Consider the following 26,440-nt stretch of genomic DNA (forward strand, 5'->3'; position numbering starts at 1 on the left):
TTTGCTACAGGACCTGTGAAGTGACAGCAAAAGGGGAAGAAAGGCAGGCAAAGCATATCTGAGGGATTTTTTTTCATGCATCAGTAGGAATTACTTTATGTATTAGCCTAGCTTCAACTCACTACAGTTTATTTAAATAAAGTGGTATGCAAAGTAATATATAAATATTATAAATAAAGTGGTATGCAAAATAATGATGTATATTTTAGTGAGTAGCTCTATCACAAAGATGGTTTTGAAATGGTGAAGAGAAATTAGAAACCCTTTTTTTGGGGGGGGGAAATGAGCTATAAATGACTGTAAGCAGGACGGACTATCATCATGCAGTCTCCTTCTGTGAGGTCGGTGCCCTAGTCAGTCTCCAGTTCTGGGGAACACCAAATTATAAATTGACATGAAATGTGCCTGAAAAATGCATCTTCTCASAGATGTTATAAATTATGACAACAGGCTTGTGTCTGGTAGTGCCAGAGGCAATGCTTTTGGCTGCACAGTTAACRGCGTCTGTCTTTGGTGGAAAAATGGTACAGTTCACTTATTTTTGTAATGACTATTTCACATTTTTCTGACGGTGTGCTGGAGTCAGCCCAACATAGCTTTCTGTACAGTTTCATCTGGAAAATATATTGCACGTCTGCATCCTCTTCCATACTCATGCTGGTATTTTTAATGCACGACTAAAAATTGGGTATTCACAGAGGAGTTCCCAGCAGGAGCCAGGTCCTGGAAAAAATCTGTGCCAGGTCTTGTGGTGTGGACACTCACCGAGAGGACATTCTCTGGCTGCTCAYACTAAACATAGATGGTGTCTGCAATGGAAGGGCCAGAAATGTGGCAGCTTTTCACCAGAGCTGTGTGAGTATGGGCAGTATGGGGAACAAGTCATCCTCTAACGAGGAGCTTTGAAGTCTGGGTTGATGGACCATGCCAACACCACACATCTTCTTTCCTCSTATCCTCAAGTCTTTCCACTCACAGTCCTGAGTCCTCTCCCCTGGGCTGGGCTCCTGTGCYCTGTGCCATCCCCTGTGGCTCAGCAGGGGCTCTCCAAAGACACGGCTGTGTTTGAGGTAAGTTTGGTGACTTTGTTGTCCACTCACAGCATGAAGACAGGGAGAGATTGGTTTTATCCTCTAGCAGAGCCTTAACTACCTTTGAGGAGTGTCTGTGTTGGACTCTCATTTGATGGGAGGGAGGTGACACCAATTTCGTGCCTGGAACATGCTTGAGGTCAGGAGTGTAAAGGTGTAGCTGATGTCCAGCTGCTGGTGGTGCTAGGGCTTTTCTCTGCCTATCTGATAACAAACAATGGTTCTACCACCTGTGTAGTACTGGAGCTGCTCACAGAAACACCTTCAGGCTGTGGAGAGCAAAGCTCATGTTCTTGCTATCAGGTATTCACCTTTTTCAGAACTGTGCACTCTCCTTTACTTTCCACTAAATGCTTCCCGAAAGCTCTTAAGTTGCTGAGACCTCTATGTTGCCACATACTACTTGTTTATTTTGTTGAGGGTTTTTTTTTTTTTTTTTTTTTTTTTTTTTTTTTTTTTTTTTTTTTTTTTTTTTTTTTTTTTTTTTTTTTTAAATAGACCATACTTTTTAATCAATAGAATAAATACCTACTACAATACAAAAAACTCCACAGCAGTTCCTGGAACACAAGGAAATTAAATATGCTTCTTGTAAATATCATCTTCTCTTACAGATCCAAATTATAAATTAAATAAATAATAAAAACATAAATACACATGTCAAGATACAGCAATTATTAAAAWGAAATATTAATAATCTCCATCCTCATACTGCTTAAAACTATTAATTAACAAATTAAATACTACTACAATACAGCTTTCTCAACAGACAAAACTCTTGCTGCCCTGGACTGTATTTGGGTGCTTTATGGGCCATGTTACTTACAAGGGCAGGTACCACAAATGCTCACTCCCTTAATTACACTTAATTCAGCAAATGGACTTTTCCCACTGTCTGTCTGCCATCCTTATTTTTGCTTTGTTTAGGAAATGAAACCAAAAAGGGAAGCAGTGATTGCTGTGCTCCCTACTCCTTGGATGCACATATGGCTATGCAAGGGAGTAGTCCCACTGAATTTACTAGGTTTACCTGTATGTGTAAAAACACACATATGGGTTCCTGGCAGGATTTCTATGGGCTGAGGAAGGGGCTGCAGTGTGGTTGGTGAAGGGTGTTTTGGGAAACTCTTGGCCATGGCTCCAGCCTGGTTCAGTCATGGAGGACCTGATGTTGGCAGGGTCAGGGTGCCCAGATTATTGCACAGGGTCAGTGTGCCAGGCTCTCATTTAAGGCTGGGCTGGGACCCCTGTGACAAACCTGCTCAGGGCTGTTCAGGTGTGCAGCCTTTGGTTGGTGTCAGCATTGCTCTCGTGTGCCACGGCAGAGAGCACACAGTGGATACGGGGCCACCACTGCCAGCACAGGGTTCACAAGGAACTGTGTTCTTCTTTCCCAGGAGCAAGAAATAAAAGCAGGRGAGCAGATCATCCCTGTGTCAGGCTGCTGGGCCAGAGAAGCCTTTGGAATGAGCAGGGGGAGTCTGTGYGATTTGTAGGTGCAAAATTGTGCACTGACTATTTGAGCACCTCTGAAGGAGGAGCCTGTGACTGAAGCAGTGATGGAGAGCTGAACAGAAGGGCWGACAGAGGTACTTCATGAAGGTGTAGCACCTCTCTGTCCTTGGCAGACTCTGGACTGACTTGGCTCTGGCAGTATGAAAAGCCACAGCACCTTTTAAAGTAAGAACTTCCATCCCCACCCTAGCACCATTTCCATCACGTCCAGCCCCACACAGGTTTTCCTTCTGCCCTCCTTGGAGTTATCAGGGCTCTATGCTCTGTAAAGCTCCTGGGCTGCCCCATTTGTTTTCCCATCCCATGAGCTTTGGTTGCTAGGCTGCCAAGCTGCAAACCTTTCCTGCATGCTGCTCCACCCCACTCAGCCCAAAGYCAAACCTGGCTGCCTTCCCCTCCCAGCCAGGTCCCTTGGTGCTCCTGAGCTGGACTGACTTGGGCCAGCTGCCCTCCCTACAGTGGCACTGTCTGTGATGGCATCTCCATGCATTTCACTGCACTGGCTGCAGGCAAGAAGTTTCAGATGGGAGCTCCTTCCCTCTGCTGCTGACACAGAGTAAGACCTTTATTTTTAATTTACGCTTTGGTGCACTGGCAGTTAGATTAGAGGTCATCATTGCTATGAACAACAGGAGATACGCCTCCTCCAACTTTAAATATAAAGTTCTGTATTTAGGGAAACCGATGTYTTTTATAATACTAGGAGTGCACTCACAGAAGGCAAGTATGACTAATATAATATTGTCCATAACAATAAGTGAAATTTTTTTTCTGTAAAACTGTTTTGTTCTTTTTTTTGGGAAAAAAAAAAACTGAAGGGGACCTGACCAGCAATTTCTAAATTAAAAAAAAAAATAATTTTTAAAGCAAATTCCATTAAATTCATCCATTCATAAGCACAGGTCTCTTACATGCAAATATCTCATACTTAGTCACCTAGTTGCACCATTTACRTATTTTCCTTCCTCCTAGTATTTTGTGAACTTAATGTAATATCCTCTACCACATGGGTAGAGAGTAAATTGCTGACTACCACTTCACTTATAAGCAGGTTCTACAGCAGAAAATATCTCTTGAGGTTTTCCAGTTGCTCATAGTTTGATTTGGCAGGACACCTTAAAACACCACTCGTTACAAAACAAAAATTGGTACATATGTTTGTAAACTTGCTCAGTTCTGCCCCATTGTTTTAGAATTTTTGCCTCTTTTACTCCTGTACYGAAACAACAAAACTGAAGGGAAAAAAAGAGATGTTTAACATRTGTCATTCAGCCAAGCATATCGCAAGATGTGGTTTTTATCTCATGATATGAGAGGGGAAAGACGATAAGCAGAGGTGCACAACAAGTAGATCCCTGGATTTAATGGCACTCTGAAATCAATCTGTTGCCTTGCAGGAATACACAAACCTCTCGGGAGGCTTTTCTTGTTGCAAGTCCGAGCTCATTCAGATAGGACACAGAAAATGGTGAATGGGTCAGSAGTAGTCTCAGCATCGAGTCAAGATATAAATCTAGTGGGATAGTTGGGGTTTTACTGTAATGCAACAAGGAAAGGCCATTGAGTTGCATCATGYTCACCATTTTGACCTTAGTTAGCCTTTTCCCTCTCTTCTGAGGCAATGGCATCAAGTAAAAAAAAAAGGATATAGTTTTCCTGGATGAGCTGTGCTGCGTCTGTTCCCTCATTGATCCTAAAGCACCTTGTCCTGCTAAAGGAGCTTCTGCCTTTCCAAGTGACGCTGAGCCTTATCAGTCCGCCTCAAAGGCACTGTTTGTGGCCCCCAGGTACTCTGACTTCTTCTTGTGCTTCATCCACATCTTCCTCAGGAGGCTGGGTGTCCCGCACAGGCTGCCTCCTGTCAGTGGCAGGGAAGCCTCTGCTCCTGGTGGCAGGGCCAGGTCATACTCTGTTGTCTTCCTCCAGCACTGCCTGTGGCTGACAAATAAAGCACAGATGTGCACAAAGCGCTCCTGCTCGCCTTTCTTTCCTGCTTCCAGCCGCTCAGAACCAAGAGCTGCCTGGCTGAACAGGTCTGTCCGTGCCTGGCCCATTCCAGCCTGGAATGAGCAGGGGCTCTGGATGCTGCAGCTGCCAGTGCTCAGCTCATTCCCTCACTGTCAGAGGGGACACTCACACTATCAGAGGGGACACTCACGCAAGTGACGGGCTATAACTGGGGCCACTCTAAGTGCATCCTCTCCAGCAATTGGCACCCAACAAGGAGCAGGTGGATTGCCCAAGCAGACAGCTGGGCCCTTCCACCAAAATCCCACGGATATAACTTTTTTTTGTTTTTAAATTAATTACATTATCTAATTACATTTTAGGGTAAATATTACAGACTTCTTAAGGGGGAAAATACTTATATTTTGAATTAATTTTTTTTTCTAGTGATAAAGTAGAGCTGTAATGGGCACTGAGGCAGCTGTATAAAAAGCTGTGGCTGATGATGAAATCAGCAGATCCTTTACCAACCTCTCCCTGCCTTTGGGAAACAAGAGGCATGGCTGCAGGGTGGGAAGGGACTTACTCTTCCGTGGAAGTGCGGTCGCGTGTGGGCGAACCCGTGACAGCCACAGCTTTCACTGTGATATGGGCAACTGGAGATGGAGGAATCTGTGGGAGGATAAAGCACAGCATTAGGAAATGCCACTGATGAGCAGGGACACCAGTTCATCTGAGGAAAGGGGCTGTTCTAAGAAAACCGATAAATACTGTAAATCTCTTAACAAGAGAAAGCAGGTTACGGATTTGCCTGCCCAACTCTCACCCACACAATTACCAGCTGTTCACGTGAATGTTCTCACTGAGCTCAGCACAGGACTTGTATGAGTAAGAGTTATACCTCCCATCAAAGAAGGGAGGCTTGCAGAACTTYTCATTCCCTATTTTTTATGTTTAGCTTCCCAAGGCAGTGAGGTTTTGTGCAGACTGAGCAGCCTGCCTCTTGCAGGTCCCACCTCTACGGCTGCCTGGGAAGCAGATGTCTCAGCCATCCCAGCTCCTCGAGCATTCAGGGATGTTTCCCTGTTTTGTTGGGCACTGCTCTGCTGTGTGGGGGCCCTGGTTATGCTCCAGCTCTGCCACAGCCCCACTGTCCACTTCCTCCTTGTCTTATTTGATCATAAGTTGCCTGACAGAATTGAGTCACACTTTCCCATAAAAAGGTCACTGAGAATAGCATATCSTCCAAGACTGTAAGCTAAAGTGTGAGTTGCCCAGAAACAGAAAAAAAATATCAAAAATTGTGAGGTGATCTCATTATTTCAGGCAATAAGCACACTTACTGATTTTACTGGCAATCCTGAAAAAATTGTTCATATTATTGTCACTACCATAACTGGTCTTAAGCTTTCTAGGGCTATTTCTCCTAGGATTAATCTGAGACTGGATACATTTAGGTGTGTTTTAAAAGTATCCTAAGACTCAGAGATGTTTGAAATCACCTTTGCAAGCATCCTTTGAAATGMAGCTATGTTAATTATTGCCAGGTTCAATTAGTTTCATTATACTGAAAAACATTCGTTTTAACCATCCTTAAGTATTGTATTGTCATTTTTCTTAAGTGTAGCCCGGCTATCAGCTAGCAAGTATGCTGCAGCCATCCAAAAGAGCCTCTGAAGTCATAAAGTTTGGATAGCATGGCCTGGTGTTGGCCAGAAACTATTCAAAAGAATCTTTTCCCTTTGAAAACTTAGTTTTAATTAAATGTAGATTTCAAAATTGGTTTGGTTTTTTTTTTTTTTTGGGAGGGGGATGGTTGGGGAGGGATTGTAAGACAATGAAGGGAGGGAGAACATTTTTGACCAAAACATTTTTACGGTCCATTAGAGAACACATTGTGGGATTTGTATGATAATTTCCCCATCAACTCTTTATTGACGTTTCTGACTCCTCTTGCAATTACCATGTCAGGTTGGCATTCTGGAGAACACAAATCATTTGATGCTTGTTCCACGTGGGAATTTTTTTTTTCCCGTTTTGTGAAATTCCCTGAGAGACAAGAGGTTAATTCCTCCCAGCTCTTGCAGGTGGCTGAGCACCCAGAACAAGAGCCTGCCTACTTCCATCCCAGCACTCTTCCCGGTTCCTGAGGGGCAGTCAGCTGTCCTATGCCAGTCTCTGCTCCCAGCTGAAGGATTTTCTGGCAGGAATTGTGTTTCAAGCTTTAACAAAGGCTGTGAAATCTGCAGGTGTTGTAACAGACTGACATGCTGCTACTGTGGGATGTGCTGACAGGTACAAGGTTTTCAGATGCATTGGTAATTGRTCTCTCTCTATTTGCTTACCAAAGATTTTCCATCCAACAGGTGATTATAGGACTTGGGCGACTCTCGTTCAGTAATTCCCACTGCAAAGCAAAAGAAGCATGATATTATCTGCAATTATCTCATTGGCATAGCTTGTATGAAAAATCTCCTTCCATGCAGTAAAACTCAGATAAGGACTGAGCCCAGATACAGGTTACAGTCYCACCAGATTTGATTATAGCCAAAAGCACAGAGTTTCCTTTGCTAYGACCATCCCTTGTGATGTCAGAATAAGTGAGTGTGGAATTGCTTAAGTCATTCTGGAAAGTCTCTCAACTCCTTGCTCCCGGACTTTTGAAATGATATGAAGAACTGCCCTTAGCAGAACAAGTCAGATGGGAGCCCTTTCCCCCTTTGTAAACCCTCACATATCTCTACAGACAAAAAGCCCAAACGCTGCTCCTCAGACCCCACTGCAGGTTTGTCCTGCCTAGGAGATCATTCTCTCTTTTCTGGATTTCCCTGGAGAGTTATTTTAACCTGGGCAGAGATGTGTCTGCCCTGTCACAGGGAGGGCTTTCCACCTTTCTGCCTGTGGCTGAGTGACAACTCTCTCTGCTGTCCTCAGCTCTGAGGGTTACCCTTCAGTTCCAAGTAATTGCTCATCTGATAACTTATCTATGGATAAATGCTCACTGACAKTCCTGCTCACTGTGCCAAGGAAATAAATGAGTGAGGGATGCCAGATTTTTTCATGAAGCCAAATCCTCCTGTTTGGCTGTGGGAATGTGGACCTCCCTACTGCTGTGACCAGTGGAGTATAAATAATGGCAGCAAACATGGAAATAGCCAGGGCGCTGCTTATAAAAACTGTCTTCTCCTTCTGGGGGCAATATTTGACTAAGGTAAATATCTTCACCAGCTCCTCGCTTCCCTCTCCACCCCCCTCCAGTAATTCCATTAGGTACCTTACTGTATCCCTCACGTCAAAGTTAATGCAATTACCTCCTCTCATCTTGCATATTAGCTACTAACAGTACTCAGCAAGAGGATCCAGGCATTCAGYGCTTCAGCCAGTGCCCAGATTTTTTATTTGGTTTTGTTTTCTCTTATGTTGTCTGATTCTTTCCTTCAGCCCTTCCCTCTTAACAGATACAGAAAATGTTCTCGTAAACTTTTAGCAAAATATCTAAGCAAGAGAAAGTCCTCACGGATTCAGGATGGTGGTTGCTGGATGAGTGTGAATTCCACTTCCAGAAGTGCCTTCTCACATGCTGGAATGGACTGTCCTGCTTTGCTATTTGTACAGGATTTCTGATGCTGGCAAGTAACCTGCTGATGGCCTCATCTGTGTTCTTTTGTTTGTTTATGTTCTAATTTAAACTCAGTTTCCAAGTTMTGCCTGATCATTTCCCTTCCTTCCCCTTTGAGACCCGTTTTCCCCTTTTCTGCTCTTCTTTTTAAATTCCTACAGCTTTTCTCTTGTTTACACCTCTCTGTCATCCTTCACCTTTCATCTCCCCTAGCAGCAGAGACCAGCAGTCCCTACTTTCTCCCTCTCAGGTTCTCTGCCACCCTTACCCTGCAGTCAGTCCCAGCCACTCCTCCTCCTCTCTACTCCAGTCCCGAAGCTCCAGCTCTTTGTACAGCCACATCTTGGCTCTGGTCCTGATTTGAGATCTTTCCTTATGGTCCCAGGCTCAGTTTCCTCCTCCCCAGTTTCCCAGGCTCTTGTCTGGTGAGTGTTCCTGATGGGATGGCTTTTGTGCAGGGTGGCTGCAGACCAGCAGTGCGAGAGACATGCACCCTCACGGACCTGATTTAGGGATTCAGCACCTTTTAACACCTAAAAGTCCAATTTCTCTTGGAAAAACATGCCATATGGGATTTCTTTAAAGGCRTATGGCTTGACTGCATCTGGGTGATTTTTGAAAGGAGAGCAAAATATGTTGTTTTTGATTAAAAGGCCATCCCATGTGAAACTGCATAGCCCTGCTTCAGCTTCAACCTTCCAAACATAACACAGGAATGTTGAAGGAGCTGAATGACCACTCTGTTTGTGTTTACTCATCTCCTTGGTTTTGTATTGGCAAGCTCTATTTTTCCTTCACGGTTTCTCACAAATATGCTGAACAAGTTTTGGTTGGAAATGAAATCAGGTCTGTGGCTGACATCCATAATCTGAAATTTTATCCCAAATGATTATGTTCTGGCTAATTCTAAACAGCTGAACGGGGATCTTACATAATAAGATGACTCAGGCAAACTCAGTAATTCACAATTTATCATCTCTAAAATGTTGTCAGGGAGTGTTTATGACTCTGAATAAAAGCGAGTTTATGACTCTGAATAAATTGAGCAATGCCACGGTCATTATCTCATTAATTCCACTGGATATTTTAAGCACAGAATTATCCTCCAGGTGCATAATCACGCAATAATTCACCGCAAAGTGGAAGACTGCAATATCCAAAAATGTTCCACAGCCAATAAAGCTTTCTCCCCGGACTTACCGTGCTGGGCAGTGCCCTTGGTGGGGCAGGGTCCCCTCTGCCCGCCCTGCAGGCAGCCCACGCCCCGCGCCTCCTCCTCGCCCCTGGCCTCGTACAGCACATGCAGAAGGTCACCCTGGTGGGGCCGGCGCTCYGAGATGGCCACGACCTACAGGGGAGAGCAAAACCACCCTGTCACACCCGCCCTGGGGATGGGGAGGACTGTCCAGGTCATGGGGGAGCTGAAAGGCTGCTTGTTCTTCCCACTGCTTTACTGTCACCAAAGTGGGTTTTGTCAGGTGGGGACTCTGGGGTTTGTGGGATTTTGTTTGGCTCCAGCTTCTGTGCATGAAATGTATAAGCAATGGGAAAATCCTGCTGGATCTTTCTGAGATCTAGCTACTTCATTGCATCTTATTGGATTCTCCTTTGGAGACTGAAATGTGCTCCYTTCCAAGCTCTCCTGAACAGGATATGCCTCTGAGACAGCTCAGATTTGATTTCTTCTTGCCTCACATATTGGGCAATCAGTCAAATTTACACAATGTGAATTACAAATTTGTTTTTGTTTCCTCGTGGTCTCTCCTGTCTTTTGGACTTGCTTACATTTTTTACCTGGTAAATGACTACAGAGAATAGGAGGCAGTGAGGAATTGTGCTCCTAGAGATTAATTTTCACAAACATTACCTCATGCAAACAAAACTCACTGACAGCTGCAACTTGGAGTGCCAGCCCCCCTTGTGTCTCCAACAGTTCCTGAAAACAAATGTGAACAAAATCGTGTTCTTTTCTAATCATTTATGACTAAGCCATGGCACTCACTGTGCTGCCACAGGCAACTGGGGAAGCCAGAGCTAATGTGAGTTCGAAAAAACAGGGATGTACCTCATTCGTCAGGATTGTTACCCAGGATGGTCTGGAACGAGTTTTCTCAAGAAGATCAAAGTTCCAGCAGCAGGGAAAGAGTGTTTCATACTTTGCTGGGTATTTTTTTATTCTTCCCTAAAGACTTGCTGCTGTCACACAGAGAAGCACTTAAACAGGATGGAGATCCAAACCAGCAAGGAAACAAGACACATGGCAGCTATTCAGGCTGTTTCCYATTAGACTTGCTTATGTTGGAAGACCATGAGAAAAGCAGCTCCTTGCATCTGATGACTGGTGGCTGCTGTCTGCATGTTTTAGGTATAAATATAGTTATTTTGTCTCAAGACTGAGACCAGCAAATGACCAGCCACTACTGGCATAGCAAAATCCCTAATTCTACCTATTGCTCTGCCTTCTAACACACACTCAAGATAAAAACAAGACCCCATTCAAGCAGGTCCCCTCATGCCAAGTTGTTAATTTCCCCTAATTAAATTTTAATTCAGYGTGCCATTAATCTGCAATATTCTGTGTATGTGGTTTTTTACAGACATAAAACACATGCAAACCCACGTTTTGCAAAACAGGAATGAAAAAAAATCCCAACCTGACCACTTCTAATTCTTTTGTTTCAGTGTGCCTTCAGGAGTCTGGAGAAGGCTACATGACTTAAATCCTATTGACTGCTAGGGTGAGGAGCAAAAACTGCCCAACAACAGGCAAAAATTCCTCTGGAAAAAGCAGGTAAGGCAACCAAAGCCTAATCTGAGTCTCAATAGGGGTTTTCTCCTATTTCTGTGGATTTCAACACACAGCCTAACACAGCCCGTGTGCTGTAAGCTACTTAAGGTGGTGCCCAGCGTTAAGTTGAAGGGACTGCTAATGTCCTTGAAGACAAGCACATGCTAAAGGAGGCTGCAGCAGCTTCCCAGCTCTACTGATGACAAATCTGAAGCTCCAACAGAGCCGAGCCTAAGCATTGCTCCCATGTTTCAGAGACGAGGGTGGTGCTGGTTGTGAGAGGCCTCCTGTTGCTGCTGGAGCTGTTGGCATTGGCTCCCTCCCAGCTGCCCCTGGAGCAGCTCCAGCACCTCCCCAGCCCYGTGCTGCAGCTCCCTGCAGGCTCCTGTGCCCACACAAACCTTGCAAGCTGCTTACGGGGACATCACCCCCTTCACCACAGTGACACCGGTGAGGGCACCTGGCTTCAGTGCTAATGTGATGAGACTGTGGCTGGCAGGGGTCTCTAATGACAGTCCTTGGAGTCTGCCTCATGTGAACCGAGCTCTTCCAGCTTTCAAGGAACGCCACAAAGCTCAGCTCTTCCCACTATCTCTGGAAAAATGCCCAGTGCTCTTGGTCACACTCAGTCTTTGCTAGTGTGTGACAGAAAACCCTCATCAACCTCATCATCAACCCTCTGCTGCTGAGACACCTGAGGTCACTTATTTTGCATTGTCATGGAAAGAGCATTTTTGGTAAGTAGGATGCTGGCTGCAGTCACCTCTAATCCTGAAAGTGGCTTATTTGATCAGTGTAAACCACATGGACTTGAAACTTAACACTGTACCTACGTGTTGCACAGGATGAAATATGGCTTGGGGAAAAGAAGCAGGATTTTTTATCTTGATTAATGGCAAGGATTATTTAGGGACATTGTCTGTATATTTTTGAGATTCCTTGTTCTGTGTGATGTCAGTAATGCCAAAATGCCTTCAAGCAGCAGAATCTGTATAAATAAGTTACAGTGCCATTTTCCTTGCTGGAGACAGCAGTGCAATCTCTGTAGCACATCTTCAGTGAACATCTTTGCAGCATTTGGTTGTAGCACACTTTGGGAGTTCCTTATATCCCGATCTGAGATTTCATTGTGACTCTGGCTACCTCACCCATTACTGTAATATGTAAAGACTTATCTAGGTCAGGAAACTAAACCTGCTGTAGCTCAGTTTTGATCTAAAGTGCAGCTGACATTTTTCTAGGGTACCTGGGGTGAGGCAGAAGGATCAGCTGGGAGTCACTTTTCTTTTCTAGACATAGCAGGAAATTTAAATCTGTGCAAATGGCAGAGTCAGCCAAACTATGCAGAATTAGCAAACTGCTTTCTAAAATCCAACTGCTTTGAGGAGCTGTAAATCCTTTGACCGGTTCAGTGTGTTTGCAAGACACTGACCCTGAAATCACAGCTCAGAAAATTCTCTTTTTATGGACTTTGCCATGCACATGAGAGCACTGAGGCCTGGCATACCCACTGTTGGAATTAGCTGTATCAAGAGGGAAGGGGCACGGAGGATACAGGACTGTTACAGAGATGCTGTTCCAGCCATCCTGATCCTGGACTTGAAATCCCACTGCCAACCAACAGCCATGCAGAAAAGGTGAAATTAAATATCTGGCTTTGGATAAAAATCTGAAACTTAGAATCTGAACAACAAAGTGCTTGTTAGTGGAGAAAATTCCAGATTCGTAGACTTAAGTTCTTTTTGATGGTCTTGTGCTGAGCAAATTTTTAATCTGGCAGCTCTAGCATGCACAGGGGTATTTTCCACTTTCTTGCAAACTGGCCAGGTACTGGTGTCCAGACAGTTCTACCCAAGGGATTTTGGGGGTAGAAGAAGAAGGAAAGGGAAGAAGCTGCTATAACTGGAACTAACTCTTAATAGGGTAATAGGAACTACAAATATAGTGGTGAAACATACAGCTGAAAAAAAAGGTGCTTTCCCCTTTCTGTCACCCTTCCACAGTCATTATCATGCTTTTGGGATGGCTTCTTGAATGCAATGGAGGTTACCCCCCCACAGTCAGTAATTTGAATGTTAAATCACTTAATGCTACACTGCTTGAGTATTTCTACTGTGAAAAAAAGGTCTGGCAGATGTCCACGTTGGTTGCTATTTTTGTCCTGGCCAAGGATTAAAGTCGTGCATCCACTGCAATCACCAGAGCAGAAGATTTTATGTTAGCTGAGGCATTTTTACAGCTCTGACTGCAGGTGCAGATGTAAAAGTGAAAAATAAATAATCATTCTGTGACTTTTCTGTGGGTCTAGAAATTGGCAATCACAGCTCCCTCACAGGCATGTCTAATCCAGTTTGTGCAATTTATTTCAGTGCTCACTTATGAGCTGTAAGCATCTGCATTCCACTGAACAAGGGGAATGCCTGAGAGTTGATTGTGCCAGTCATTTTTTTGGGAGCCATCCTTGTTTGTGTGGCTGGAGCTGCAGACCATTCCTCAGGCCTGGTGCTCCCACTGCTAATATGATGCTGCCTGCATCATGACTAAGAGCCAATCAAAGGACATCCTTAATTGGGGCCAGGAAGCCCCAAAGGAAAAAAAAAACAAAACAATCCTCTTAAAATACAGCAACAAAATTGGGACTTTCTTATCTTATGTTCTTAGGCCTTTATGGGTACAGTGCTGCCACAGCAGCTGATCCAATCCAAATTAAATATTAGATGTTTCCATTTAGTAGAAACAACTATCTGCTGAGATTTGGAACATGATAACAGACATGCCCTTGATTTTGATGAAAGCCAGCTGAAAATTTTCAGCTGAATACTTCTATGAGAAATTTTGTCAAAAATCACCCGCAATACCGGAGCATTCTGTTTCATCAAGTCAGAATGATTCACTTTTGGTTTGGACTCTTCTGCGGGTTTTATATTGCATGGAAAACAAAATGTAGCAAAGGTTTAACAAATAAAAGTGGGGTATCTCAAAATGGCTTATTTTGAGTAACACTCCAGCAGTCTGACTCCTCCTCATTTGGAACCAAGAGTAATTTTGAGATCTCAGCCTGAGTTATGGGACAAAACCAACAAAACCAGGACTGCCACAATTTGGGAAAATATATTCATGCATAGTTTCTATCCCAAAAATGACAGACATGTTAGTGGCTCTTCCTGTCCTGTGACATGCTGGGATCCCTCCCAGAAGTGGGGATGGGAGTGAATGTGGTGAGGTTTTTTTTTCAGTGCACACATCAGTTTGGTAAGCAGGAGGACCTACGGTTCCATGGGGAGATCATGGAATCAGGAATACAAAGAAAATGCTCTCTAAAAATGTAGGAAAAGGCATGGAAAAAGGAAAGGCCATGGAGCAAAATACTTCAAYGAAGTGCTAGAGAAGAGACAGGTCAGTGGTGAGAAGAAGTGCTTTGGCAGAGAGTCTCAAAATTTGTGAAAAGTGCTTTGATATGCTGGAGAGGAAGAGACAGTCCCTCCTGCAAATCAGCTGAAAGGATTGTGGAAGGGGTTGTGAACCGGTCAAGTGGATTTAAGTAGGGAAAACTGTCTCTCAAGACAAGAAACCTCACATCCATGTGTGAAGGCACCCAAACTTGCAAGACATTTACTCAGAACATGAAAAATGCTCAGTTATTTTAATTAGAATTTGTTCATTCTAATTCAGGGGGTACCTTGTCTGCAGGGAGGGGGTAAAGCTCCTCTGTGCCCTCTGCACTCAGGCTGAGGCAAGGGCACACCAGCACTGCWGGGACCAAGGGACAAACATCCTCCCTGGGTCTCTCAGTGCCATCCTTTAGGGTCAAACTTACAGTCCGCTGCTTTGAGTTTTTCTCCCAAACTCCCTAGGATGCTGGCTACTTGATTAACATGTAGATGTATTGATATGATTTGTCTACTTTTCATTCCTGCATGTCTCTCTGGAATTATTGTGAAGTCCCTATGGATAGGAATCMCATTTGTGATTCCTTCAGATGGCCCGTGTTGGTAAGCCACTATGTTCAGTTTGACTGGCTCTGCATGGCAAGACTGTATTCTTTTTTTATTTCAAAGCACTTTTGTGAATAAAACCACAGCTTTACAGAAACTCCCCTTTCTGTTTCCCACCCCACTCCCTGCATCAAACACTGATACACTTCTTTACCCTGAAAAATCCGTTTCCCATTTACTCACAATGCTTTTAAAGGTAAGAGTAGGCAACTAGAATTTAAAAAAAAAAAAACAACCAAAAACCAAACCCACTGAAAAAACAGGAGAGGAAAGGAGATTTTTCTTACACTCTTTGCTAGGATGTGCTGTTTGGCTCGTCTTCGGGCAGGACTACATGCTGCAAAAAGAAGAACAGGAACATGGTCAGGAGGCCATGGAGGTGGACACTAAAGGTGGACACTAAAGGTGCCTCTAAAAGTCCTCTGTAAGAGTACACTGCGGGCATGGTGGGGAGAAGGGAAAAAAGAAAGGGTTTAAGGAAGATTCCAACTGGATCAATCCCAAAAAAAGTCCTTTTTAAGGTCATCTCAGAGACCATGCTCTAGCTATACAATACAGACATTTATGGACATGGGGCAGCAGCCTATCCCAGGTTTCTGCACCTCTCCCATAGACTTCCATGAGAAACACTCCTCCTTTCCCAGTTGTGATCTGGCCTCCCACCTGCCAATATTTCAGTAGGAAATGAGCAATGTATACATTAATATGGAGACTACTATGATTTTATCTCATTAGGGACTTTATCAATAGGTTAAAACTCCTTCACTTTTACTTCACGATGTCCAAAGCACAATATTTGCACTTATCCTCATCTTTTCTTTTCACTCCTCAAAATGACCCATTCAGTTCTTCAGCTTGGGACATTTTGCTTAAAGTCTGTTTCTCAATTTTAYTCCTCAGACCCATAAAGACACCAAAATCATAGGACCACTCTCCAACAGACACACGGGATGCCACGTTCACACGCCAAGTTTTTGTCTGGACTGAAGCCATTGGTTTTGGGTGATGGTTTTATTGGACTAAGTGAAGGCTCTTTAAACTCTTGTYGTTTGAGTTAGACTTGAAACTGGCCTGCAAGATTCTGTGATACTCCCAGCTCTCCCTCTCATCATGTTTTACCCTGCCTCGTGTTCAGGCTACAGGAGCTGCAGGATTTAGCAGCCAGTGACAGAAATAGGCCTGCAGAAAGCTGCCAAATGTGGAGAATTAACTCCAATTCTGAAGGCTGACCCTGGGGGCAAGGCACGTGAATGGGGGTTTCCTATTCAGGCTCTGTGCATAATCCAGAGGCTTTGATGAGCCAGGAAGGTTTGCTATAGGATGMTGGGTGACTCCTACTCCCCAGGTGAGCTTTCCTCTACGTGTCTGGCATACATTTAACTCCAGTTGCAGTGCTTATCGCTGCTCTSTTTTACTGTTTGCAGAGTTTTGGAGCTGTGGAAGCAGCTGGAGGTCATCCAAGGCTGCTCATGACTGCAGCCAAACTCCTCTCCTCAGATGGCAGCAATAACAAGTGACTGGGCTTTCCAAGGCTCCGGTACGGGCAATGAGAGCAAAGCCCCTCTTCCTAGACAGCTTGTGTACATCTAACAACCATCCCCCCACACCCAGTGAGGGTACACCTACTGAGCATTAGGACCCCACTGGGGAGAAGATTTTGGCTTGTGCTGTGCCTGTAGTGAAACAGGACAGGAGCATGGGAGGGTGCCTGTGAGCAGCCCATTGCAGCACAGGGCACCTCCACGCTGAACTCGTCACAAGTCACTTATCTGCCTGCCTAGACTGTGCTAAGCTGTCAGTGCGATTACAGTCTGTTCTGCACGGTGTGATATCCTCAGGCATCCTTACTGTCTTCTCCTGCAGGACACATTTTATATTTTAAACCAAGGTGAGTGCRGGATGAAAGCCAGACAAACATAAGGAAGGTGGTTTGGTTTTTTAAACCCAGGATTATGCTGTRAGTTGTTTTTGAAGCTGCTTCCATCACCTTTACTTCCAAAATTTCATTGTGTGAGGACTGAGCTAATTGCTCACAAGCAAAATGCTCAGGTGCAGAAAAGTTTAGTGATGCAAGGAATTATCTTTTTGTCTCTCTGGTATTTTAGGTATTTTACCAGACAGCGTAAAGAGTACAGTTTATAGAGATTTCTACCAGAAGCAAGTGCTGTTGTGCTGTTACAGCTGCTACCCAGGCTGGTGCACAAGGAACAACACACAAATATGCCTGACAGTAATAAATTTGCATATTTTCAGAGTACATATGATCCACAGTCCAACTCAGTGCCTGTCATCCACCAGAACGAGTGGCAAAAGGCTTACAGGGGCTGGAGAAAGGCAAGGCATGAAAGGGAAGTCACAGCACCAGCAAACATGCAATTACTTGAATAGGCATTGAAAGAAGGGTGAATCACAGAGGTAGCCAGAAGTGACCCACTTGTGTGGGAATACAATGGCAGCAATGCAAACAGTGGGGCTGCAAGGCTGTCCCTGCAAACATGAATTTCTGCAGAGAGCAGGAGGAGGAAGAGAAGAACAAATCCTTGCAGATGATGTACGTGGATTTTGTCTGCAAAAGGAGGTTTGTGTGTACAGCCCGGCTTTCGGACAGCAAATACAATTACAGTGATGGTTCACTTAGTCATTTCCACTTATATTCCAAAATTAAGCAGCTGAGAGCTCATGCTCGCAGCTTCAAGTAAAGATCTGATCTGGCCCCACAATTTGTTTTCCCTGCTTTCCCCTGCTTTCTTGTTGCTGAAATATGCAGCCATTGAGTTTAAACTAATTTGTTCAATCAAATGCAGGCTGGGCTTTGTCCGGTTCTTACTCTTCATTAGAAGCAATTAATGTTAATCATGCATTCATTTCCAGGGCATGGCTTTGGAAATGTTCCACTTATTGAGCCAGCAGACTTAAATTCAACATTCATGCACTTCACCCACTTCTAACTGCTCGCAGAACTTCATTCTCTTTTCTATTACACAGAACAGCCACACAGTTGCAAGCTGTCACTTTAGCAGTTACCTCATAGGTACAGCAACACCGATCCCAGATCTCCCAATTTTTGCCACAGCAAAGATTTTACAGAGCCACAATATTGAAGCACCTGCACGGATTAGCTTGAGAAAGCAGCAGTGAGTGCTGTGCTGCAGGCAGAGCACGGCACGGCAGAGCAGATGAACTCGCTTCAAACATTTCCCCGTYGCTAAACATCCCATCCCTCTAAAAGACAACACCGTAGCAGTTGTTAGATTGTAATGTACTCACATTTGGATGAAATCACAGTGGTGAAAACTTCTAAATTTTCATCGCTGCAGCTGTAAATCTGGTGCATTTTCCACCTCTCCCTACTGACTGCCTTTCAGCTTCATGCAACCGCTCTGAACTTCTGGTAAATAGGTTTCACTAATCCAATCTGGCTCTGTGATCATTGTCCAGATCTACAAAGGACAGACTGATGCTGTGATCTCATCTCATTCCATATTCTTCATTGCAACATTTTCTGCTCCCATCTGCCTTTCTATGAATAATATTAACACAAAGATTTAATTTAGCTGTTACTTAAGACTCTACTCAGATAGGAGCATTTTATTTTACATTTCCTTTTGCCAATGTGGAGAACCCTCTGCAATAAATAGCTAATAATTAAAGTCTAATCTACAGGCAAACAGAAGTATACAGAAGTACTGCAAGGATTTTTAAAAAAAAAAGTAGGGTTAAGTGTGTACTTTAAAATATTTACATAGAAATTTGTTCCTTACATATAATGCTGAGATTATTCTAGGTGTATTAAGAAAATTTTTACCTTTTAATTTCATAAACAAATACTGTAATCCTAGGCGTTTCAAAGTAAAATTTCAAAATCAGATGTCTAAGAAAGGGCATATGAGTTGATGTGCACTGGTCTCTTTGCCCACTATGTTTCTGTGGCTGCAAAGGGAGGGAAGGTGGCTCAGTCATAAATGAGCTCCTGATTTGATGGCTCTGGGGCCTCACYCCATATTTATGCACTTCAATAAAAAGTCTTCTTGCCAAAGCTTTTAATTTCTTAATGCTCCCATCATAAATTGTTCCTTTCCACCCCTATGAGTATCAGCCCCCTCAACTTCTGGTGACTTAATGCTGCCATGGACACCCAAGACAGAAAATTTTGGCTTGCAGCCTCCAGCAACTGATGCAGTTGGAGCACTTTCAAGTGTGAATAATGATATTAAATTATATCAGTGTAATGAATAGCCTTCATTACTACCACGTGTGTGTCTAATTAACACAAAAACAAGTGCTGTCTTCTCCTATAGATGYCTGCCACCAACAGACCCAGATGGAAAGTGTCAGTGAACATGGGCTGTCACTGTCATATTGATGAATGTTTCTTATTTGAAATAATAAATATTGGTCAAATAGACATCCTGAGCCTGGAAAGCATTTTGGTTGAGTGGAAGGTGTCACTGTTTCAAGGAAGCAGTGAGCGAAGAGAAGCTGTTGTCACTTGTCACCTCCCAGGGCAGGCTCCTGCTGTCCAGGGGCAGCAAAGCCTTTGCGGGGCKGGGGGCATTGTCCCAGGAAGCCGTGCCGCGCTGGAAGCGGGCAGTGGGACGGCAATATAATCAACCAAAAGTTCAATTAGTTTTTGATTTATTGCGCCACATGTTCTGCTTGTATGACTGATGTCATTAACATCAGGCTCGGCTGGCGCATTCATCTGTCCCTGCCCGGCTGCCTCTGAAGGCGCACGCACTCAACAGATGGGGAGCTGCACGGGTGCGAAGGCGATTGTTTACCCCCCTATTGTCCCTGTGTCAAGCAATCAACCCAAATCCATTACCCACCGAGAAAAAGATCAGCGCACCGTCCATTCAGCGCTGAATGGGGCAGAGGCGGTTATGCAGGAGGCTTTAAAAGCTTTCAAAAGGATAAAAAAAGAATAATGAAGACCAACACTGAATAGTCGATAAAAAAAAAAAAAAAAGCTATAACAAATCTAACCCACCCTTTATTTCACCTTCAGCTATCCAGAATCCTATAAGAAGAGGGGCACTTTGGGATCTAAGTCATTGTTTTCCTAATTTTCTAGGTATGACCTGCAGATATTTTCAAATCATAGATGGGGTTAACATTAGAACAAGCATTGGGTGCTTCCTCCTTTCAGGGTTGGTGGGGATGTGGAAACTGCAGCGAGACTCTAGAGCTGGTGACCAGGTGCATTCGCTGCGTTACAGGGCAGGTGGGCTTTGGACACATCTTTACAAGGCACAGGAYGCTCTGGGGACAAATCATTGYACAGAGACCTGATGGAAGGCACTCWCGTCACTTCCAGACAGAAAAACAGGGCTCAGGAGGACAAATTTAACATGTCTCATCTGAGATCCTCATCTGGGAATGAATTCTGCCCTGCTCATGAAAGGGAGTTCACTTCTTCATTTTGTCCAGGTCTTACAGAGTAGTTGASCACTCAGGGTTTTGCACAGAATCTTAATGTGGCATCAAGAGAAGGACTGCACATATTAGGCTACTTTTTTTCTACTTGTCTGAGAGATATTTTGAGCAAATCTCCAGTGCTGGGTTTAGCTATGAAATAAATAGGTGTAATTATACCTGCCAAGGAATTGTGCTGCAAAGCTCAGCTGCATGCTACCTGATGAAGAACAGCAGGCAGTAATTTCAGACTTTGAGGAGAAWCTCTCCACAATGTCCAGCCTAGGAACTTGCAGAGCCACATCAGACAATYTTACATGGTATCTCCCTCCAGCTCCCTACTCACCCAGCGAGAGTCCAGTCTGTACAGGGGGGCAGAAAAACAAACAGTTTTTGACTCAGTGCATCTTTTTTTGATTCTCCAAACTACATAAAACATCCAGAAAACAGCTTCAGTTTTTTYTTCCTCTCTGCTAAAGTGAAGAATAAGCTGTTAACTTAATTCACATGGTGTCACTGCAGCCATGAGGAGACCCAAAGAACTTTTTGCACTGGGGYGTATCTTTGAGTGAACACTCCAAAGGGATCATGTGACATTCCAATTCCTCCCTGTGGGCTGTGATACAGCAGTTTTTCAAATATCCACTCAGTGTTGATAGTAAAGGATCAAAACCTTTCCTGGTGCCAGAACAAGGTTACCAAAGGTGAAGGGGGACAACTGAGAAGGAGGAGGAGGTGGAGAAGGAGGAGAACTCAGGATGCAAGAACAGACATATGSTGTCTGACAAAACACCCCTCTAACCTTATCTGCAGGTCTGGGTCAAGGAAGGTATTTRATTCTTGAGAATGTGTGTAGAAAAGACAAAAGGGTAAAGCAGAAGAGATGTTTGTTGAGGCTGAAAGAAAATAATTGCAGCAGAAGGCTCAGCAAACCTTGTAAAAATAGCAGAAAACCATATAAACTGGTGAAATGTCCCTCAGAGGAGGTGGCAAGGGTGTTTCTTCCAAGACTTGAATGTGTTAGGACATACCTGGAAGAAACTAGTATAGATGCTTGTCCTGGTCACCAGGTATGCAGAGCTGGAAAACTTTAAAGTAATTAAAAAAAAAAAAAAGTGTTACAAAAACTGCAATTAACTTTGAGTTATTTAAGATAAGTTTCAGAAACCTCTGGACATTATTTATCCTGGCCYCTGTGAACAAATGAATCCCTTTTCAGTGCAGCATTCTGCTTGTGAAGTTGGAGGAATGTGAACTGGTGCTCTCAGCATGTGCAAGGGGCATTGCCAAGGGATTCCCTGGCCCGCAGAGGACAGAGCTCTTCCCAAGGCAGGTCTCTGCCTTCTCCCTGGATCTTGTACCTTGTTGCATAAGAGGCAAATCTAATCTGTACTGAGCCACTTGAGCCTATTTCTTACTGTTAGCTGGGCAATATGATAAGGATAAACCCCAGGTATTTTTGGAATAGGATTGCGAACCAGAGGGATGCGCAGATAACCATTTAAAAATAAGATGGGATAAAACTGCACATGCATACTGCAGGCATCTACTCTAAACCACTTCTGCATGATGTGATGCCAGCAGCACTTTTTTTGTGGAAGGAAAATTGCTTTGTTTCCTTTTAGGGCCACAGAATTGCAACTGTAAATAACTGAACCAAAAAAGCAAACTACAAAGTGAGTTTTTCATACTCACTCCTATATATTCTCAAAATATTCAGTTATTTTTCCSTGAATGAAAGGAATAGAGAGACAGATCCATTATCAGTAACTACAACTCACAYTCGTAGCAGGCAGCAACATTAGTTCAAAATTCTAGTAGCAATGCATGGCTTAAATGCCTGTGAATTACTGAAAAATTTTCAATAGTGACATTTGAATTTGCATCTGTCTAGAAGCTGCTGTAACAGATTTTTCTGGGATGAGAATAAGATCAAGGCATTTGAAAAACATTTTGAACTTTAAATTCACTACAGGGAACCAGGAGACAGAGATGCAAGAATTGTACAGTTTGAAAAGATGAGTGCACAGGCTTCTCTGCTGATTGGGAAAGGAAATACCAGCCAGACCTAAAAATCAGGCTGAAAGCATCCCCCACTAGTAACAGAAAGATATGGCAGGATTCTGAAAAAAAGAAAGRAAAAAACCACCAGTCTGGTTGGCTTCTCTTCAAAAAGTTACATATAGATAATTGGGCATTCACAAATTTGGCTTAAGCCTGTAAAACACACTTGAGTAAGTCCATATGATGATTAGGTAGAAACACAATGCCCAGCACCACAAGGTTCAAGCCCTGCAGAGTTTGTGCCAGCAGCAGGGATTGCACTAAGCCAGTATTAAAGCCATGGCCAGGTTGAGCACGTGGAGGCTTAACAAGCTTTCATATACTGGTTGTGTACTGGTAATCCACAGAAAGCATTAAAAATGTCAACAAAGGAGCGATATGTCCAAAGCAGACTGTGACAACAATAGTTTATTTAGATGCTAATCTTTAATTACATTTGTCCTCAATTTATTAATTTTCCAAGCCAATTGGTCAGTGAGGTCTTTATTCCCCTGATAAAGCACAATGGTTTATAGATAGGGGYTTTTCACTCCCAATTTTTTCCTTTAGAAGATTTTAAGATTATTTTGACTATTGGATCCTGCTATAAACATAACAATTTTTGGGCAAACAAGCACTTTAATAAATGCTTGTCCTATGGTTTCTGGGTTTAGGTAGTGGTGGCCCTCTTGCTTCAGTTGCATACTGGGTCTCATGCCATATGCAGTAAAATCTACTCTTGGGTAACCAGGCACAAAATACTTAGGATTTCTCTGGTGGATAAGTMTAAAGAATAAGGCAAGCTGAACTGTCACCTTACATGTCTCTAGAGTGTCCTCACACAGCCATCAAGCTCCTTTTGCCACATGCAACACATGTGCTCTGTGGGGATGAAAGGTCTTTGGAGGGTATCAGATGGCATTGCCTCCTCTGGCTTAAGTGCTGTGTGAAAATGAGATTAAATTTAAAACAAGGACCATCATTATTTGGACTCAGAGACCACGGGACTAGCAACTTAAAAAATAGGAAGTAGAAGCTGCACTTAAGGCACAAAAGCAGGATCAAATTTTGATCCAGACCTAAGTTTGGGGCCTGTGTGAAGAAGCAAGGTAGCACAGAGATGGCACTGTGAGAGAGGAGGCTTCAGAATTGCTGTTTATTTGAAATGGGATGATTTTGAGGTATCTTTTGTGCAATCAGCATGTCAAATACCATAGAGCATACAGGTAAGAGTCTAGAGGGGGGAAACTCTGATGCCAATAATCCTAAAACACTTTTTGCCGAGATGAGGTGATTTATCTGCTTTCCCTGCTGGTTCGGTCTTTGTCCTCTYCACTGGCGCTGCCTGTACGGGTGTCAAAGATCTCCTGCTGTAAGTACTTGACTTGTTTGTAGGAATCTGATTAAAGTAGATCACCTCAGATAACAAGAGGAATTAATGCTGCAAATACATAGGAGAGGATTTTCAAGCTTATAAGCTACATAGAGGTCAGTACTTTTCAAGTCACGCAGCAGCCTCTGAGATATCTGATTTTCGCAGAACTGATGATCTTTACTTGTCCTTTTCCTCTCTCCTSTTAGCCTTTACACTTAAGCATTTGCCTTTATTAATTCAGTTCTACTTGTGATCAGTTGCTCAGTCCACCACTAGGAAAGTACTGTACAGAACTAACCCTGGGAGAAAAAAAAAAGGGAACAGGAAGGAGTTTTTGTGGGCCTTGCAATGGACACTGCATTTTCTCCTTAATAACTACGTAAGTCTAGATTCCTCATCCTTCAGGTTTTTACAATATTTTTAGAATGCATATTCTCATCTTAGATGTCCCCCTAAATTCTGATGTTTCTATATCCTCTTAACTTGGTCAGCCAAAAGCAGTAGGCTCCTAGATCCCAGTGCTCCAATTTTTTCTCTCTGTATCATGTCACCGTGTTATATACTCAGCCTCAACACCTCAGCTGTGAGCAACTGTTCTCATATTTCTGCACACATTCCAGCTTTTCCCAATGCCTGGCTTGCTGTGCATGCAGATGTCTCTGGTGAAGGACACGCTCAGACCTTCAGCACCCATCAGCCAGCCCTGCCCTGCCTTTGTTTGGCACATTGTGGTTTTAGCTCACATCTGTTGGGCAGACCCCCGAATTGGGCTTTATCATTGGTGACATTATAATTTCTGACACGAGAAGTCACAAACAGTYACTTTAATGCCAAAATCTGCCCACCAGGTCTGTGCTCAGTTTTATCAACTGAGGAGTCCTAACTTCAGGTCTTCCATTTAAAATACAAGTACAGTAGGTATGATGCACACAAGCTTGACCACACCAAGAACTAATCTTGGGAAATGGCTACATGAATGGGGACATGTCATTTAAGGATGTCCTAAATGCAAGTGAGTGTGCCTGGATGGGACTTGTGTGATCCAGAGGTGGGAGCAGAGGCTGCAGCCCTCCAGAAGGGAACACTGAGGTGCCACCGCTCACAGCATGGCACCAGCACGGCTTCAACCCTTCATGGAGAGGGACTGATTCATTGAAATACGTGTTACAGAGGCTCTGAGATTTTAGTAGTGCAAGGGAAATGCAATTCAGGCAGTTCATGTTAATTCCCATTTCTTGCTGCTTGGATAAGCACATGGTGACAGCTTTCATGATGCAGGGACCTGTCCATTGGAAAATGGATTATGACCACCAACTCTTGCACATAAACTACTGAGCAATCATCTAGTGGTCACTAGTGAGACACCACAGGTCTGTGCTGGTGACCTAGAGGTGAAATGACTTTCTCTGTCTTTCTGAATCCCTGAACATTGAGACCCTCATCAGGGGATATGCTCTAATCTATACCACCATTAATCTTCCTTAAGGTGAAAAGGTCAGAAGAGCAAGTTATTCAGTGTTAACTGTTCTTTTTTTTTTTTTTTTTTTTTTTTTTGCAGCAAAAAAGCTTCTTTTTTCCCAATGTTGTCTTAAAATATACAGCAATACTTAAACATCCAAACTTTCACAGTCATTTTTTGGAAGTGATGTCAGCTTTTAGATAAATGACAAAGACCATACACAGTGTCAGCCCCCCACAGCTGTGTCCATAGCCATAATAACAATGCCACACAATGTTGTCCTTAAATCCCATAAAGGCAAGGAACAATACCAGAGAATGAAGCGATAACGCATTGGAGCTGCTGACAATCAGTCTTTAACATGTGTTATCCATTTGACTGCAGGTGTAAATCAGCATTTCAATGTCAACTTGCTAATTTAAGGCTGTATGGTCAAACACCCAGAGTACCCCAGGAAAGCACAAGTGCACTGTTAAAGTAGGTCAAAGTCACTGCAAGGGAACACAGAGGAAGTTTCCATCAATAAACCAGTTTGGGCTATGAGATATGTATATCATGATAAAGTAATATTAGATTAAAATAAACATTTAATGGGAGCTCAGGCTACAGTGTGGCACAACCAGTATTCCTTTGCTGCTCAGTTGGCTCTGGTGGTGTGTGCACTGCCGGTGTGTGGCTGAGGAGCCAAGCTGTGTGGCTCGACAGGGTGACACGAATTGACATGTGAATTATCTCCAGAGGACACAAGTCACATTTCCTCTGCKTTCACTTAACTATGCCACCTCATGGATGTACATGAATTTTCCCCTTTAATTCCCATGTTCAGAGAAAGAAGGAAAATATCTGCTGCCATTTGTTGTACTTAAAGTTCTCTGAAAATGGAGTACATTTAACTGTTCAACAGAAACCAAAGTTTGAAAGTATTTTTTACATCCCCATCTCCTATTAATAGGAAAGCAGTTAACTTAAGAACCTGATTAACAGTCCATTGAGCCGTGTCAAATGGTTCTCTCTCTTATTATTTGGCTGTACAATATTTTCAACCAATGCACTCATGGCAGCTATTTCAGTGCTATGGGGAAAAAAAGAAAATTACTGGCATTTTAGTGGGTTAATGGAAGACTACAACTGGCAAAGTATAAAGCTACATTCAGAAATGTTACAYCTAAGGGAACTGTAGCATTCCTAATGAT

At 43.4% G+C, this 26,440-nt stretch overlaps 1 protein-coding gene across 2 annotated transcripts; it reads right to left on the bottom strand.

Annotated features, from left to right (window-relative positions):
• Positions 1-3,058: 3,058 nt before the first annotated feature.
• Positions 3,059-25,332, bottom strand: VXN (vexin). Of its 2 annotated transcripts, XM_057380311.1 has the most exons (8): positions 21,402-25,332; positions 19,785-19,857; positions 18,223-18,475; positions 15,243-15,292; positions 9,373-9,520; positions 6,899-6,960; positions 5,140-5,225; positions 3,059-4,544 (listed from the first exon to the last, which is right to left on the bottom strand). In XM_057380311.1, exons 3-8 carry the CDS (start codon positions 18,287-18,289, stop codon positions 4,358-4,360), a joined length of 600 nt encoding a protein of 199 aa, XP_057236294.1. In that variant the 5' UTR covers positions 18,290-18,475; positions 19,785-19,857; positions 21,402-25,332; the 3' UTR covers positions 3,059-4,357. The 2 variants fall into 2 exon arrangements, with proteins under 2 accessions (XP_057236294.1, XP_057236295.1); XM_057380312.1 differs by lacking the exon at positions 21,402-25,332 and having other exon boundaries at positions 19,785-19,881.
• Between the last annotated feature and the right edge of the window lie 1,108 nt (positions 25,333-26,440).

The sequence above is a fragment of the Malurus melanocephalus genome, unplaced genomic scaffold, assembly GCF_030028575.1.
Source record: "Malurus melanocephalus ecotype Western Australia unplaced genomic scaffold, MMel_1.1 scaffold_443, whole genome shotgun sequence".
Lineage (NCBI taxonomy): Eukaryota > Metazoa > Chordata > Aves > Passeriformes > Maluridae > Malurus > Malurus melanocephalus.